This window comes from Parambassis ranga, chromosome 10 (assembly GCF_900634625.1).
Source record: "Parambassis ranga chromosome 10, fParRan2.1, whole genome shotgun sequence".
In the NCBI taxonomy this organism is placed as follows: Eukaryota; Metazoa; Chordata; class Actinopteri; family Ambassidae; genus Parambassis; species Parambassis ranga.
Window position 1 is genome coordinate 5,464,763 of NC_041031.1, and position 13,900 is coordinate 5,478,662.

Genomic DNA, 13,900 nt, shown 5'->3' on the forward strand with positions numbered 1-13,900 from the left:
GATGAGGGTCTAGTGTTTCAGTGAAAGAATGAGGATTAATAGAAAATAAATACCAATATGTGTGTGTGTGTGTGTCTGTGAATTTTCCGGTGCCTGTGATGCAGTGAGGAGCCGACTTGTTAGTTTCAGTGTTGTGAGTTTGATGGCTGATGCCAGAATATGAATCATATTCAGGCAGTATCGCTGACAGCTCGCCACCCATCCAGAAACAGAACACCACATTCTGCAGCTGCATGTAAACTGTTGGTGTTGTTTATGCCCAAGAAATACCAAAACCTGCTCCAACAATTTTCACGCTTACATCCTGAGGAGGGCTCGCTCTCTCTTTTCCCTCACTCACTCACTGTAAATGTGTCTGTACATATGGCGAATTACAATTTATATCATTGTTTTAGTTCCTTTTATTTTTGATTTTCTAACATATGTAATTATCCTCATCAACCTATTGCCAGCAGCAGGTAACTGCTGTCATTGAGAAGTTCCAGATTCTGTGTTATAGACCAAAAGAATCAATGATTTAATTTAGAGCCTTCTGTTTGATGCAAAAGCTGCTAAAAGATAAAGGTGCAATGATTATCCAGCTAGAAATATGACTCCAAATAAACGGTGGGGTATTTACAGGAATTTAAAAACAAACTAATTGACTTCAAGTTAAGGGAACTGGAGTTTCAAGGATAAGGAAAGGATAGATACAGGACCCTACAGCACAACTCTCACCCTCGAAAAAAGTAAAAGTCCAAGAAAAAAAAAACAATAGGCCGATCAGAAAGAGCAGTATCTAGTTAATCACACAGGAAGTGACATCAGCAGTCAATAAATTGTAATAGTTTAACCAATTCCAGTCAGTCAGTACGAAAAGGCTGTGTTTGCACTTGCTTTTTACAGATTTACAGACGTGTTTTATAGTGGACATAGAAATAATGTAATCAGATTTACTTAATGGTTTTATTTGATCATGTTTATGGTCAGGAGTTCATCAATAAGGCAGCCGTGAGTCTGTTTGTGTGTGAGAGGGGTTGAAGTTTACTTCCTGCACCACCATCACATGATCTTCATGATTGTGATGAAATGTCTGATCCGTATCAGTGATGTCATATTGATGGCGGTGATGTCACAGTATGCAGGTCATCTCTCTCTCTGTAGTTGGTGGATTGTGCTGTTTCTAATCCCTCATCTCTCTGCTCTCTTATGTCTCCTCCCTCCTTCCCTTCCTTTCCTTTTCTCTCTCTCTTCTTATCTGTCGGCCTTTGTGTACTTCTCCTCCTCTCTTTCCTCTTGTTTTTGCCTCTCTCTCTTCCCTCTGTATCTTTAACCCCATCCCCCTTTCCCCCCTCTGTGTCTCGTTTTCCCTCCATCAGGTGTCCCAATGACTATTCGGGAGACCGCTGTCAAAACTCCGTCATGGCCGATTTCTACAGTATGTCCATTTGCTCTTGTCTCTGTCCTTCCTACTGAGATGCTGCATGCTACATTGGAGGGGTTGGATGGAGGGAGCTCTGTGTGTGTGTGTGTGTGTGTGTGTTTGCATACCTGTTCTGTCTTATGTAAGGTGTGTGAGTGTGTGTTTGCATGCCTCTGTGTCCACTCCTTCCTCTCCCTGTCTCCCCTGGTTCCTCTGTGGTGCTCCTCTGGTAACCAGAAACAACCAATCTAAAAAAAGTTTTTATTTCTCACTCCAGTTCAACTTTTTAGTACAAATTTGAGTACAAGTCCCAGAATTGACACAATGAGAAACACAATGAGCAACCATTTATATTAAAGGTTCCATAATTTCAATTAAAAGACTAGAAATTGCATTAAAAGAATCAGGGGAGACATTTACACTATAAGCAATACAGGAGGTTGAAGTTATTTGCTTTCATTGACACACTTTTCTTTGGAGATGGTCCATGGGTGCTAGTAAAAAAAAACAAAAACAAACAAATCATAGTGGATAGAGGTTAGATTAGATTTAAACAAAAATTAAATACTTTAATCAGTTTTCATTTTGGGAGTACCAGCAGGACTGAACGCTGAAGACTTTAGATGGACAATATAAGTCCTTCTGACATTGGCTTGGACAGCTGCCAGCCATTACAAACACAACAGTGTGTCCAAAATCCAACACAATTTGGCAAGTGAATGAGAATAAGATTAAGAGCCACATTATGTTGCACATTTCAAGTCCTCAGGTAATGAGATTTGAAAGCATCACTCATAGTTATTTAACCGAGTTTCCAATAAATTTCTTGATATCATGTCAGGCGAATCTCTCCTGAGCTAAGACATTGAGACAAATTCTGCCTGCTGTTTTCACTCTGAGCATCCATGGATCATCTGATCGATTTTTTTAATATATGGAATATGAGTTGTTTTGTGTTAGGGTGGAATTCTTATATGTTAAATAATAAATATCACAATCACAAAGAAACAAAGGAATAGTTTGACATTTTTGGGAAATTCCTGTTCTAAGAACATGAGGTCTGATACCATCTTATGTCCATAGAGAGCCTAAAACTTTGTAGTCAGCCAGGTGTAGTAGTGGCGTCATTATTGTCCTTGCTTTATTGGAAGCATTTCACACAAGTAATTTTCCTGACTTACAAAATTATCTTTTAAACTGATAAACATCATATGTGCATTTCATAGTAAAATATTTCTAAAATTAAAGTCTTAGCCTAGCTCCACCATAGGTTGTGTGAGTTTAGGAAGACAGCTTTGTAGAAATCCTAGAAACGAAGGGAAACAGCTATCTTGCCTACATTCATGTTCATGTTACAGAATATGTTATGTCACTAATAGTAAGAGGCGAACCAAACGAACCAGTTTTAGCATAAAACCAACTCTTTTAGGCTTCAAGAAAGCAAATATGTGGATTCCCTAAACTGTTGAACTACTCCTTTAAGTCATAAGGATGCAAATGGGGTGTGTTTTGTCGCTCTCTGTGATTGCATGGGCAGTGGTACTGAAACATATTTTGTCACGAAAGAATAAAAACTTTTCTTTGTCGCTGTGACGTTGCTGTCCAAGCAATCACATAAACAGAGAGACGGAGCAGGGATTAAACACTGTTGCCTCGCGCCATGTTGTCTTGCTTTGCTGTTTGTCCAGAATAGAAGTTTCCACTCTGAATAATGTCAATTTTAAACAGGTTTTTACATCCTAATATGTTACACTGTACTGTAAATGTCTACTTTTTTTGACCCCATCATCAAGCCTCGTCTGGACGCTGATATCTGTGCTTTTGTGTTGCATTGTGATGGTGAGGGAACGGTTAGGGCGGGCAGGACATTGGCTTACTGTTCCTCTCTTTAATGCATGTGAAGCCATGGCAATTGGGAATGCTGAGATGATTTCTCTGTAAATTACATGAAAGGTTATAATAGCTGTACACAGCAGTAGTGGGACGAAGTGCTATACAAGAGGTATGCTGTGATCAATACAAAGGCACACCATTGCCATTAGTCAAACGAGTTACAGCACCCACCCCCATTTGCTGTGCCAGCCTCATTGACTGTACTGTGTTTTTATGTTGGAGAGTAACTCACTGCTTTTTATCTTTTGTTTTCTTGTTTTGTTTCCTTTTGACTTTTTATTATTATTTTATTTTCTGTTTCTGTCCGATGTCGTTTACTCCAGAAATGAGGTCTAGTAAATATAGCAGTAAGTGATGTGGCTTCTTGTCTTGCTGTCTTTGTTTGTCTGACTCTGTCTCTGCATGCTTTTTCCCGCCTGCTGGTTACTCTTTCCTTCTTTCGTTTGTTTCATTTTCTCCCTTTTAATTTCAGTTTGGTTTTATTTTATTTATTTATTTATTTATTTTTTTTTCCTGTCATTTCTGGGGGTCACAGAGCTGAGGCTGTCTGAGTTGTCTGTCTGTTACTGGACGGTACACAAGTCAACCACTATGACTGACAGCGCTAATATATAACTTATATAACAGCATATACAGCACATGGAAATTATTAATCTGCTCCAAAGTGGACATTACACCTGACCCTATCTGTCTCTTTCTTTTTACCATGACAACCTTCTGCGCTGGCAGAGCTTCTCAGAAATGAATTTATAGGTATGGAACATTATTATTCATTTTGCTGTGCTTAAAGGGTGTGCCAAGATCCTCTCACAGTCACACATTATTGTGCCATCTTCTTTCTAAAAACAACAACTGGGTCTCTCTCAACTTGTCCCTCCTTTTTCTCCTACCCACTAACCTGGTTTGAGGACACCTAACCTCCCTTCTCTGCATGCACTCTTCTTCTTCTCATTAGAAGGAAATTAACTGAGAAGGGATACTTAAAAAAAATAATAAAGAGCATAGGTGGACAATAACATAATGTCATAGCAGGTTAGAGTTGTGTGTATCTGGACACCGTATAGGAGCAAAAAGTCTTTTCTTTGTCCAAAAATCACACCATCAATAAATACAAGTATCTGGCTTGTCCTCTGGGCTTTGGCAATGTGCATATTGGCTTGAGCAGCCTGTCGAATAAAAACATGCAAGCTGCGAGTATTTTTGCAAAGCCCTGCCAAAAGCAAGCGAAAGGCCTGACCACATAGTCTGTGCTTATTATTATGCCCTTGATTGACTCGGTGTCAGAGTCGAGCGCTCGCCTGTCCTAAATCACGATTGCTGTTGGCTCTGCTGTGCCAACGAGCTTGCCTTTCCATTTCCCTTTGCCTTTCTGTATCAGTACCCTGTGACACACACACAATGTCGGCCAAGGCTCTCCTAGGCTTGTCAGTCCCTACAGAGGCCCTTTATTTAGAGACTCTTCCTCCTCACCTCCCTCGCCGTCTTCCCTCCCCTCTCAGTGGTCTGGAGTTTCTTTGACGAAGGGGGCTGGGGGAAAGGTGATGTCATCGATTAGTTTTTAATTTAACAACCAACGTGTTGAAGAACCGTAGATACATGGCCGGTCTTCTGTTTCATAGGTACCAATGTGTTAAGTGGTCGGCATTAGTTTGAGTCTAAAGTTTGAACAAACAAATATTTGTGGGACATTGGAATGTTACTGCTAGCCTGTGGGGGCTTTAATTTGGCCGTAGCAAACATTCCAAGGACCTCTATAATCCAGTTAGTTGATAAGGGGACAAAGTCAGGTCAGTCTTTGGCACCTGGGGATTTGTTTCTCCCCGGGGCTCTTCTCCTGGACCTGCTCCTGCTCCCCGCTCAGCCCCCTCTCTCCTCTCCCTCTTTGTTTTTTCCTTCTGCTCCTCCTTCCTCCCCACTTTTCTTTTTTTCTGCTGTTATTCCCTCCCTTCTCCCCTCTTAATCTGTTCTGTCTGATGCTCCCTCGGTCATCGTGTCGTTGCGCTTACTGTGCTGACACAAAGTGTTACACCGCAGCAGGCCCTAAAATTTGATTTGCAGTGGACGGAGTATTAACACAGTGTCACCACAAACATGTTGATCAAGTGCAGTGTGGTCCACATTTTGCTATGGCACAAACACGTGCAGCAAAGTAACAATATAGGCTAAAACTGTTATTACCATTTAAATATCACATCTGATAATATCTGATAAATGTCTTTGCAAAAGTGCTATAACACAACAGCATTCTCCAGGTTTTATTTCACCAAATGTTGTAGCTACAGTAATCGGACTTAGATCACTTCATATTTCAGTGCAAATAATAGCTGAACACCATTGAAAAGCTTTGCTTCTATGAGGTAGAGGTGCACTTCAGTACATTGTGACATCACTGTTGGGCGTGCTTCACGTCACACCCATTAGAGGGCAGCCAAGCGCTGCTTTTCAGCCTGCCAAGTTACTATTTAATTTAAAGTGGGAAGTCACATCTTGTAAAGTGCCAGCCCCCCACAGATAAACATTACCAGCTCATACAAGAACAGTAGTAACATACATATTAAACATCTTTCTGACTCTTTCTCTCAGGCCACTGTGCTGTTAACACTTTGAACAGTGTTTTGTGTATGTGTGTGTGTTTTTTTTTATTTTTTCCCTCACCTGGACGACTTGTCTTTTGTTGATTCCATCTATACAGGCATGTGGTCATATCCCTTCCAGTGTCATCTGTAGCATAACATCCCCATGTCCATTGTAAATACACTTGCACTGGGACAGCAGGAAGTCAATGTCAGGATGTAGGTTTACATCTCTGCTTTTCATCATCATGTTTATGAAACTGTAGAACTAGTTCACTGTTGTAGTAGCTCTGTATGACTGCAGTACAGTTAAAGGTTTACGGCATGTGACATGATGGCAGGAGCTGTTGCACAGACAGCACAGGGGATAGGATGGCAGCAGATGATAGTGAGGAAACTGTTTCTGTAGTTACCATCAATGGAGTAGCACTCATGCTGTGTATGTGTGTGTGTGTGTGTGTGCATATTTCTGTCTGTTTTCTGCATGAATGTGTGTGTGCATGTGTGTGTGTGTGTGTGTGTTTGCTTCCACAGAGGCTGAGGAGCTCTACCAGAGGCGGGTGCTGACGATCACAGGCATCTGTGTGGCGTTGTTAGTGGTTGGCATCGTTTGTGTGGTGGCTTACTGCAAAACCAAGTATGTCTTTGAAAAAAAGATAAATGATCCTCCTGTTATGGAAGGCTCAATTTAACCTCCCTTAAAAAATGATTGTAATTAGCTGTTTCTTTTCCTTTTGATACCAGGGAAGGATGTACGTTGATCCATTTCCTTAGTAACTGTCACAACAATCTAAGAAGGCAGTATGATAATTAATGAATTAATTCTTAATAATTATGCCACTGTATTGAGTTTCTGTGCTGACTTTAAACAATCGCAACTAAATCTGACATTATTTTGTTTCTTTACTTTTTTACATTTGATATATGTCAGCAGGTAATTTTGACACATTGACCAAAGTCGCTATGAACTGTATCACATGATATTTGGTTACCTTTCTCTCCAAAGGGTCACAAGTGAGTTTAGAAGACAACGTACTCTCTAAAGAAACCGATTGGATTTGTGTGTTTTAAACATTCAAACTCATGTACCTCAGAACCCTCAGAACCGAAAGAGAACTTTATTATTAAAGTGTTATTGCTGTAGAGCTAGTGTCACTTTGTGACAAGTGAAGGCAAAAATACTAGCATTAATAATGTTGCCATGACCATCTTATAATCATGTGATGAGTGAAATCCAGGAAAAGAACAAATGAAATAATCAATTCTGTCACTTCTTGTTTCTTCATCATCACCACTCCTCCAGGAAACAGAGGAAGAAGATGCATAGTCACCTACACCAAAACCAGAATCAGTGTGTGGAGCAGCCAAACCGCATGTTGGCCAATGGGCCAAACCACCCTGGGCCCGGTCCTGAGGAGATCCCCATGGTTGACGTGAGTCCAAAGTGCAGCAACACACAGCAGAAGCAGACTGAAGAGTTGCTCTTAAGGCAAACATAAATACACAGTCAGATAGTGGCAAGAGACTGCAATGTTTAGCTTTTTAAGCTAACAATCATTAAAAAACCCTCATTTTATAATCTCTATCAAGCCCACAGCATCTTCTCAAATAAAATCATAGCACTGCTTTTAATTAAATATAACTATCCTATAAATAGGATTTTGGTGTCAGGGTGCTCAGAGTACGCTCGAATATTCATTAATGCTAAAGCAGTGACAAGAGAATAAGAAGACAGTAGGACTGGATGTCAGCTGCACCTGAGCAAACTACACAGAAAGAAAGCCTCAGCTGCTTCATGTGGAATTATGGATACAGTTTGTTTAGCTCTGGGACTCCATCTAGAAAGTTGTAGCCTTCAGAGCAGTTCTAGAACATTTGTGTGATCCCCTGACAATGAAGAGACAGAAAATATCAGCCATCTAGTTGGAAATATAAAAGACAAGGCATCACAGGCACAGGGTGAAGATGAAGTTATCATAAAAGTAATGAAATGTGTGTGTCTGTTTGTGTGTGTGTTTTGCAGTACATCTCAAAGAGTGTCCCTACAACAGAGTGTGTGATCAGCCATGGAGCTGAGGGTGCAGGAAACTATGCAGGAAGTCGAATGTCGACCCGCTCGCACCACTCTACTACTGCCTCACATGCTTCCAGGTAGACCTGTTTGTCTGGATGTCTCTAAAGAGAGAAAATGTGTTGTGCAATACTGACGAATGGTGGCCAGTAGGGGCTTCCTTTAAAAGGAGAGTCAGTCCCACAGACCACCGTGTAGAACTGTTCTCTTCACAGCTGTCTGTTGTAACAGCATGTATTTCCATATTTGCATGACTACTCATCTTTTTACTTAATCTAGCTGGCTGTAGTTTTACGCCTAACCTGTATCCATCCTCTTAGCCACAGAACTGAAGTGCATCAAGGCCCTTTATTCGGCCGTGATATGTTAACATAATTACTGGCACTGCTTAACATTTATTCCCTCTCAGTATCCCCCTGACCCCTCAGCACTGCTGTAACCTTTTAAACTTGTTCTTTTGACACCCACACCTGCAGACATGAGGAGCAGACGTGGAGCATGGAGCGAACAGAGAGTATGAACTCAGACTGCCAGTCAGGTGGGCTCTCCAGCTCTGTAGGAACCAGTAAGTGCAGCAGCCCTGCATGCATGGCGAGGAGGGCTGCTCACTGGGGCTGCACTGATGTGTCCGGGCCAGGAATGCAGTATGGGGACTCCTACGACTCTCTAAGAGACTCACCTCACAGTGACAGGTAGAGGCAGTGACAGCAGGAGTGATGGTGGTTTGCTCATTGACAACACTTTGGTTTAGTTGTGTTTTTTGTCATACCAGGCCCCTTTACTCTCTGGCGACCCCAAGTGGGAGTAGATTGTTAATGTTTGAAGGACGGCTTCACCATGACACTGTTAATGTGCAGTCATAGACATCATGGCACATAAACGTGGACTTCTGTCAATTCCAAACTACTGTCAAGTTGCCACAATTCCAAATCCGCAATAACAACCCAGCTACAGTCATAACCCTATTGTAATGTTTTGATTGAGTGGCTCAGCAGTAAATACTTTGTGGCAAAAAGGTGAATGGGCACCTGAGCCACCGGGCTGCAGTGTTTCTGTCTAGTGTTTGCATGTTTCCTCCCACAGTGTGAAGACCTACAGGGCAGACAGCCCTTCAGTTAACATTAAAGGTACATGGTAGACGGTATACACCTCTTAAACGTGTTGTTAAGCCTCCTTCATAATATTGTGCAATGGTTGATGAGCTGCCTGTCCCAAGAAAAGCTTCTCACGATCAGCCATGTTGATTATTTCCACAGTCGACCGACTTAAATTTTATAAATGGTTAGTCCTCTGATAGACAGGCAACTTGTCTCACAGTTTGTAACAAACACAGTAGCAATAAAAACAGATTGTTTACTGCAGTGTTCATATTGTCACCTGTCAAAATATTTTCAAAGTAATATATTTTTTGTGAACACTGCTGTGTGAGCTTTGTCAGACAGTCGTGTCAAAGACACTGTAAAAATCACCATCTGTCTTTACTCATCCAGGTACGTGTCTGCGCTGACCACGCCGGCACGCTTGTCTCCAGTGGAGTTCCACTACCCCCCGCTGCCACCCCAGGTACCCACCTTCCAGATCACCTCGCCCAACACAAGCCACGCCCTCTCCCTCCCCCCTGCTGCTGCCGCCTACCACAGAGATGACGACCAGCCGCTCTTACGATGCCCAGATGTAGGCAAAATATACATTTAGTCCACGTACAGTGCATTAACACCAGCCATAGGTAGAAGATATTTAGTAGCCTACATTTGTTAGGGGTCATGTTTTTGGATTAATAGATGAACTTACTAGATAGTCTCCTTTTGTGCTCTTCTCCTGTCCTGTTCTTCACTAAAAAACAAAAATCACATTTGGTAGTATCTTCGCAGCAGAATTTTTTTTCCTGATGTATTGTGGTACACGGTCTAAAGGTGATGTCTTTCACTGCTTATCTTTAGGATGGAAGTTTATACAGGCAGCCCCGGCGTCCACGGCGACCCTACCTGACGGAGAGCACAGGAAGTCTACCGTCCAGCCCCTACCGTCTCCCTGACGATGAGGCCTATGAGACGACGCAGGAGTATGCGTCTTCAAGGGAACCCATTCGGAGCAGGCGCCGCCTACGACGCAACCGCCTCAATGGACACATCTCCCAGCGTTCAGCGGGTGTACGGGACTACAGCTCACAGAGCTTCAGCCAGTCAGAGGAGGAAGAGGAGGAGGAGGAGGAAGAGGATGCTCATGGGGAGAGCACGCCTTTCCTTAGTATGCAGAACATGAACGTGGACCCACCTCTAACTGTCCCGGGTTTCCGTTCATCATCTGGTGCGGACACACGGACTCACCGTGGGCTGAGTCGGCCGGGGACACGAAGCAATGGGCAAAGCCGCAGCTCCCAGTCACAGCGCTCCAAGGCTGACAACATGCCCCTTTAAGACTCGACCTCCCTCTGACACCCACCCATACACCCCTGCCACCTTCCACCCCCTCCACCTCACACACTCCCCTTCCTCTTACACACAACCAGTGGACTAGAGACCTGCACCTAGGAGAAATATTTTTATTTTGTATAACAGACAGATATTCTAAACAAATGAAATATTTATTTTCATTTCAGCAAAAATTGTCTACTAGCTAACAGCAAAGACTTTTTTTATAATGGGGGGATATTTATATGTAAAGTTTTTTGATTTACAGCATTATGAGAGAAGAAAAAATAAGAGAATTACGTGCCAATTTTTTCACAAGTTAGATAAATAGAATAATATTGTGGTGCCTTTTGCTGTATGCTGAAGTCGGAGGTCCCATTGAGTTTTTGTAGCCTTTCTTATAAAGACTCCTCGTTTTTATAGAGACCAACCCTCTTCCTTCCTTTTGCTTTGTTTTTTTTCTCTTATTTGGGATCTTCCTCTTTTTGAACTGTGATCTGATTATGTCATCATGCAATATTTGATTCCTCCTGTGTAAAAGGTGTCTGTTTACATAAGTATGATCCACGCGATGCGCTTGTTTCACAGGGACATTTAGTCACTGACGCAACCGGATGTGTAGGGTAGCTTTCTTGGGCGAACACACATCAGTCATTTATGTCCTCGTTCGCTGCCTGTCAGTCATTTGTTGTTATTTCTGTGAAGGTAAGAGTGTTAGGGAGCTGTTGAGGGACTCCAGATTCCTGTGTAAGTGTTCAGGGTGCTGCCATGACATTGTTGGTGGTTGCAGTGTGTGTGTGTGTGTGTGTGTGTGCGTGTGTGTGTGTGTGTGTTTGCACGCATGTGTGTGTGCATGACTGTACGCAGTCTTCATGAAAACTCGTTGTTTGTTTGGCGCCTCTGTTGACCTCGGAGGGTGTGGTCTCTTGTTTGACTGACATGCTCCTCTCACCAATCCTCACGCTGCCAAAAGCTCCATTGCACTGTAAGAACCTCCCTACGTGAGCAGTCATTGGCCAGGGAGCTGCCGATCCAAACCGAACCTAACCAATCCAGTTGTAATCCAGCCTGACTCTGGCCTCCTGTGGACTGCCTAGCCCACCCGTTTCCTATGCCAGCAGCTTAGAGCCGCACTGTGTCTCAGGACTTCCCCATCACATCACAGCCAAAAGACTCAGAGCAGAGAAAGCACGTCATCTCAGTCACAGTTCAGTCCGCAGGCCAGATGCACATCCCCTCACTCTCCTTCTTTTCTGTCCGTCAGGTAATGATGCGTTCACTTATGGCCACGATAAAGGGAGCGTTTTGGAATCAGAAGGGAGATTGATTTCTTTTTTTATTACTTCAAAAGGTTTGGGTGTTTGTGGGCATGTGTGTGTAGTTGTGTGTGAATCACAAAGATGATGGTGATGATGAAAAAAAAAATGTGCAGAGACCACATGTTTGCTCTGATGCAGGGGTGTACCTAGGAATTCTGCCCCCCCAACCCCAACCCCTCACCCTCTGAGAGGAGGGTATAGCTCTGGGTTCTCACGTTTCTTTTCAGGCCCTCCCTCCCCTCAGCCGCGGGGCCCGTAGAATCGCCACCACGTTTCACCACACTAGCAATGGCACAGCTCTAAAGGGGGGGAAAGAAAAAGAAGAAATAATCGCTTGCGTGCGGGTTCACACCGCTGAAGTGTTCTAATTATCTCACAGCCAAATGGTGGTATATGATGTTCCTGATTACTGCATCCTTGATTTGCATTCCTATACCTTTTAATCAATTTTTGCTTGGTCATATTGACTGAATGATCTGTTATGTGTTTGTCTCTGTCAAACCCTTCCCACCCCACACGTCAAACCCCCTCCCCCCTCACCTTCATGCCTTCCTCACCCTCTTACTGACTTTCAGAAGCAACTAGCAGATGAATTTAAGCCCCATTTCCAGACAAGTATACCAAACACAGCACACTAACCAGTAGGCTGATCATGTCAGAAACTCTTCCACTTTGGATAAACATCAGGTTTAGAGACCCTTCAAGCTCACTGAGGACAATGGTAATTGTGTCAGATACAATATGTGTCCCTATTAGAGTTCATTTCCAATAAGTAGAGTTGTTTTTTGTTTTCTTTCCACGCAGGCGATGCATGGTTCTCACACTTAAAAAGTATCTTATAAACGACAACAAACCCCTTCAGATTCAGGGGGATCATAACTAGAAGTATATAATAATAATATTATTTGGGTACATGACCCAAAGGTCTGGATAACTTTGTCTGACTATCACTGTAATCAAACTGGGATTTGCAATGTGGAAATAATGCAAGTGAGGATAGTGTGCTTCTAGAGCTAGATGAATTGTTAACAACCCCACCTTCTCTCTCTCTCTCTCTCTCTCTCTCTCTCTCTCCTCACCCTGCACTTCCCCACCCGTCTTTTTACATTTTACACACATTTCACACATGCAACATCATACATGACGAAGCACACACAGACACACAAACCTTCACATACCACAAACACGCACACACAAGCCCTTCCATGTTTGTTTGTCGAGCAGTTTGCCTTCGTCTTTTTTACCTCCCCCCTTCCCCTCTCCTCCTCTTCCTTCTCCCCTGCCTCCCCTCTTCTCTCCTCTCCCCTGCATGTCCTAGTGGTACTGGTAGTTGGGTGCATGGAAAAAGCAGCAAGCAAATCGTTTTTCCACTCGGTGAAAAAAAAAATAAAATAAAAATGTGTCTTCATTTTAACATTCAGCAATAAATCCCCTTTCTCTTCATGTCCATTATTCTTGGAATATGCTAGACGATTTTTTGCAAGTTTTATCAAAAACATACTACTTGTAAAAGAAGAAAAATCCAAAACCACCCCTTCATATGAAAAATAAAACTTTATTCCTACCATTTTGAATCAGTCCTGTCATCTTTCTAACGTGCTGCTTTAGTTACATTATTCATGACCCCTTAGTTGGACATTGGAGATGGTAACACTAGATGGCATCATTCCCCCCCCCTTAATTTGAAGTTAAACCAAGAATGATGCTGTCTGTAGTCTGTTAGCCACTAAAATTTAGTAAAAACATGTTGTTCATCATGTCGTAATTACTGCAAGCCACAATGTCTGCTGTTACTCTGCCTTGTTACTTATAGCAAATACCAATGTATCATCAATACAACGCTTTAAAAAAAAATACCCAGGAGACTAAAAATGCTGCCAGTTAATGTAACATTTCACATTTCAGGGACCAGTTGTCTCTGCTGTGGTGAAAGGATGGTGACTTTACAGGGGTTTCCTGTTGACTGCAGTACCTCACTTTCTGACTTATGGAATTTATACTGAGCTATTTTTTCCAGGTGTACAATATTTCTCTCACTGAAGAGGACAAGGGTTAAAAAAACAACTGTTTTCTTAGGATTGTGACTTTATGGTTATGCTTACCTACTTTTTCTGTATAAAGGAAGTGAATTGATTCAGTACATGCTGGGTTATTTGCACAATATTATTATATTATATATATTTTTTAGCATTCATTAGTTTTAGTTATCATCAGTACTTTTATAATTGCTC

General features: G+C 42.3%; 1 protein-coding gene across 1 annotated transcript in view; it reads left to right on the forward strand.

Moving 5' to 3' along the window:
- The window catches only part of nrg2b (neuregulin 2b), a 31,828-nt gene extending 21,419 nt beyond the window's left edge, over nucleotides 1-10,409 (forward strand). The window contains exons 5-12 of the mRNA XM_028416471.1: nucleotides 1,359-1,417; nucleotides 4,025-4,048; nucleotides 6,403-6,505; nucleotides 7,172-7,301; nucleotides 7,892-8,019; nucleotides 8,416-8,631; nucleotides 9,430-9,613; nucleotides 9,880-10,409. Coding sequence (XP_028272272.1) covers nucleotides 1,359-1,417; nucleotides 4,025-4,048; nucleotides 6,403-6,505; nucleotides 7,172-7,301; nucleotides 7,892-8,019; nucleotides 8,416-8,631; nucleotides 9,430-9,613; nucleotides 9,880-10,356 — 1,321 coding nt within the window. The 3' untranslated portion in view covers nucleotides 10,357-10,409. The remainder of the gene's footprint in view (nucleotides 1-1,358; nucleotides 1,418-4,024; nucleotides 4,049-6,402; nucleotides 6,506-7,171; nucleotides 7,302-7,891; nucleotides 8,020-8,415; nucleotides 8,632-9,429; nucleotides 9,614-9,879) is intronic.
- The last annotated feature ends 3,491 nt before the right edge of the window (nucleotides 10,410-13,900 follow it).